We start from the raw sequence: 2,211 nt of genomic DNA, 5'->3' as shown, positions 1-2,211 counted from the left end.
ACTCGAAGTCCCCCCTCTACTGTAGGAGGCTACTCGCGAACCGCCAACTAAAAGATTAATTGTAAATACTCTTAGAAACAATTTATTGAAGAACGCAAACAAAGAAAATAAGAACAAAACCTTTTTTAATTATTGAAAACCCCCCCCATTAGAATTCGTTCTCTTCAGAATTTATATTCAAGACCTCTTATCCGCCTGAAATTACCCCCAGATAAAGGAATGCCTCTGATTCCGCTTAGAAAACTTATCCCAGTTAAGAAAGGGGCCCGTCAAGGAGGTGTCACCTCTCCCGACCTTTTTAATAACTATGTTCTGGAAGCACAAGATCTGTGCCCTCCTTCACTGATTTGTATTCTGTAAACCTTTCCTTGATATCGTATGCTAGCCATATCCTAAACCTTAGTCTAACTTTTCAACGTATCACCGAAAATTTTAGAATCTTTGAGGCAGAATATGAGAAAGTTGGGCTTGAATTCAACTCCTTCAATTCTGATATTATCCTGTTTAACTGGAAAATAAATTCCTCTGCCCTTTCCATCACGCTTAGATTTAGCTCTGATTAACCTATAGATTACCTTATATATTTAGGTCTGCCCTAGGCTTCTTCTATTCGACACACTCGAAAACTTCTTCTTGAACAAATCAGACGTAGAGTCTCAGCAGCTTACGCCTACATTGTATCTTGAAAACTTCGATTCAACCAACATCTTCTAGCAAGTCTATATGTAATGATGTTGTACTTCCTCATATCTTCTACACCGCACCCTTCTGGAAACCCCTAACTAAAACAGACAAGAGTAAAATCCGATCCATGTTTTTTCGTTTTGCCAAGTATCTGCTTCATCTGCCTCCGTGGTATTTTGTGGAAATTTGCTCACTATTGCGAAATTCAAGCTTGGTAACCCAGAGGTTGCCGTCGCTAGACGGATAGCGAAACATATTCGAAAAATTGCTGAGAATTTAAATGATTGGTCCCACATTCTTAAGCAGTGATGTATTGTCTTCTTTTTCCTGTGCACCGTCTTGTTGCCGTTTTTAATTGTAATAGTTTTTTCAATAATTTTTAATAATAATAATAATTATATTCTTGTATGATTGTTTAACGTTACTGTTCTGCACCATATATAGTAGGTCACGCCATTTTGAAGATTAAAAAAAAGCCTTGCTACAGAAACGTTCAGCGAGAGCCATATGATACCAAATGTGCAACCTGATGATGACCATGGACCACCCCCAGACCCCTTGATGACGACTTCAGACCGCCCCCGGACACGATTCTTAAAAGCAAACTGCAAATTAAAATTTGGTTTCTGGAACGTAAGGACCATGGCTCAGCCCTTGAAGACAGAACAGGTCCTAGAAGAAATGGAAAGTTACGGTTTAGACATTCTGGCTGTGTCAGAGGACCGTTGGACTGGTGCAGGAAATCAGAACCTGAAAAAAGGATTCACAATCATGCACAGTGGCACCGACAAAAAGGAAGAGGCAGGCGTTGCCATAATGCTGTCAAAATCGTCGTCTCGAGCCCTTATGAAATGGACTCCTTTAAATGAGAGGATCATCGTAGCACGTCTCGTAGGTAGCCAGGCAAAACTAACAGTAGTCGCAAGCTATGCGCCAACTAATGGTGCAGACGAAACCTTAAAAGACGACTTCTACAACACCCTGCAAGCCGTTGCCAAGGATATCCCCCGTCATAGTCTCGTCTGTTTTGTTGGTGACTTCAATGCCAAAGTGGGGAGTGACAAGTCATACTGTCCTGAGGTTCTTGGGAGCCAAGGCCTAGGCGATGTAAACGAGAACGGGACACTGTTAGTTGATTTTGCGATAACGAACAACCTTATCATAGGAGGAACCTTTTTTCAACACAAAATCATCCATAAGTATTCATGGGACTCCCCAGACGGAAGAATACATAACCAGATTAACCATACCTTGGTCAACAAAAAGTGAAAATCGAGCCTCCAAGATGTAAGAGCCTATAGAGGAGCGGACGTTGCTACAGACCATGCCTTGATGATTGCAAAGCTAGCTCTCAAGTTGAAAGCCACGCAGAAAACCCAAACCGAAGAAAGTCCTGCCTACGACTCAGACAAACTCTCCAACACAAAAGTGCGACACGAGTTTACTATGCAGCTAACAAACAGGTTTGAGAGCCTGGCCTTAGACCTGGACAACGCTGTCAGCGTGGAGACAACCTGGACCACCTTA

The 2,211-nt window shown here is 42.0% G+C and overlaps 1 protein-coding gene across 1 annotated transcript; it reads left to right on the top strand.

The window, feature by feature from the left end:
* Nucleotides 1-1,326: 1,326 nt before the first annotated feature.
* Nucleotides 1,327-1,953, top strand: LOC148951822 (protein CFDP2-like). Its single transcript, XM_089089077.1, has one exon. It carries the CDS (start codon nt 1,327-1,329, stop codon nt 1,951-1,953), a length of 627 nt encoding a protein of 208 aa, XP_088945203.1.
* The last annotated feature ends 258 nt before the right edge of the window (nt 1,954-2,211 follow it).

Source organism: Artemia sp. Qi Xiang Cuo, chromosome 5 (genome assembly GCF_049724085.1).
Source record: "Artemia sp. Qi Xiang Cuo chromosome 5, ASM4972408v1, whole genome shotgun sequence".
NCBI lineage: Eukaryota > Metazoa > Arthropoda > Branchiopoda > Anostraca > Artemiidae > Artemia > Artemia sp. Qi Xiang Cuo.
The sequence above is the reverse complement of the archived record's forward strand: the minus strand, read 5'-3'. Positions and strand labels throughout refer to the sequence as shown.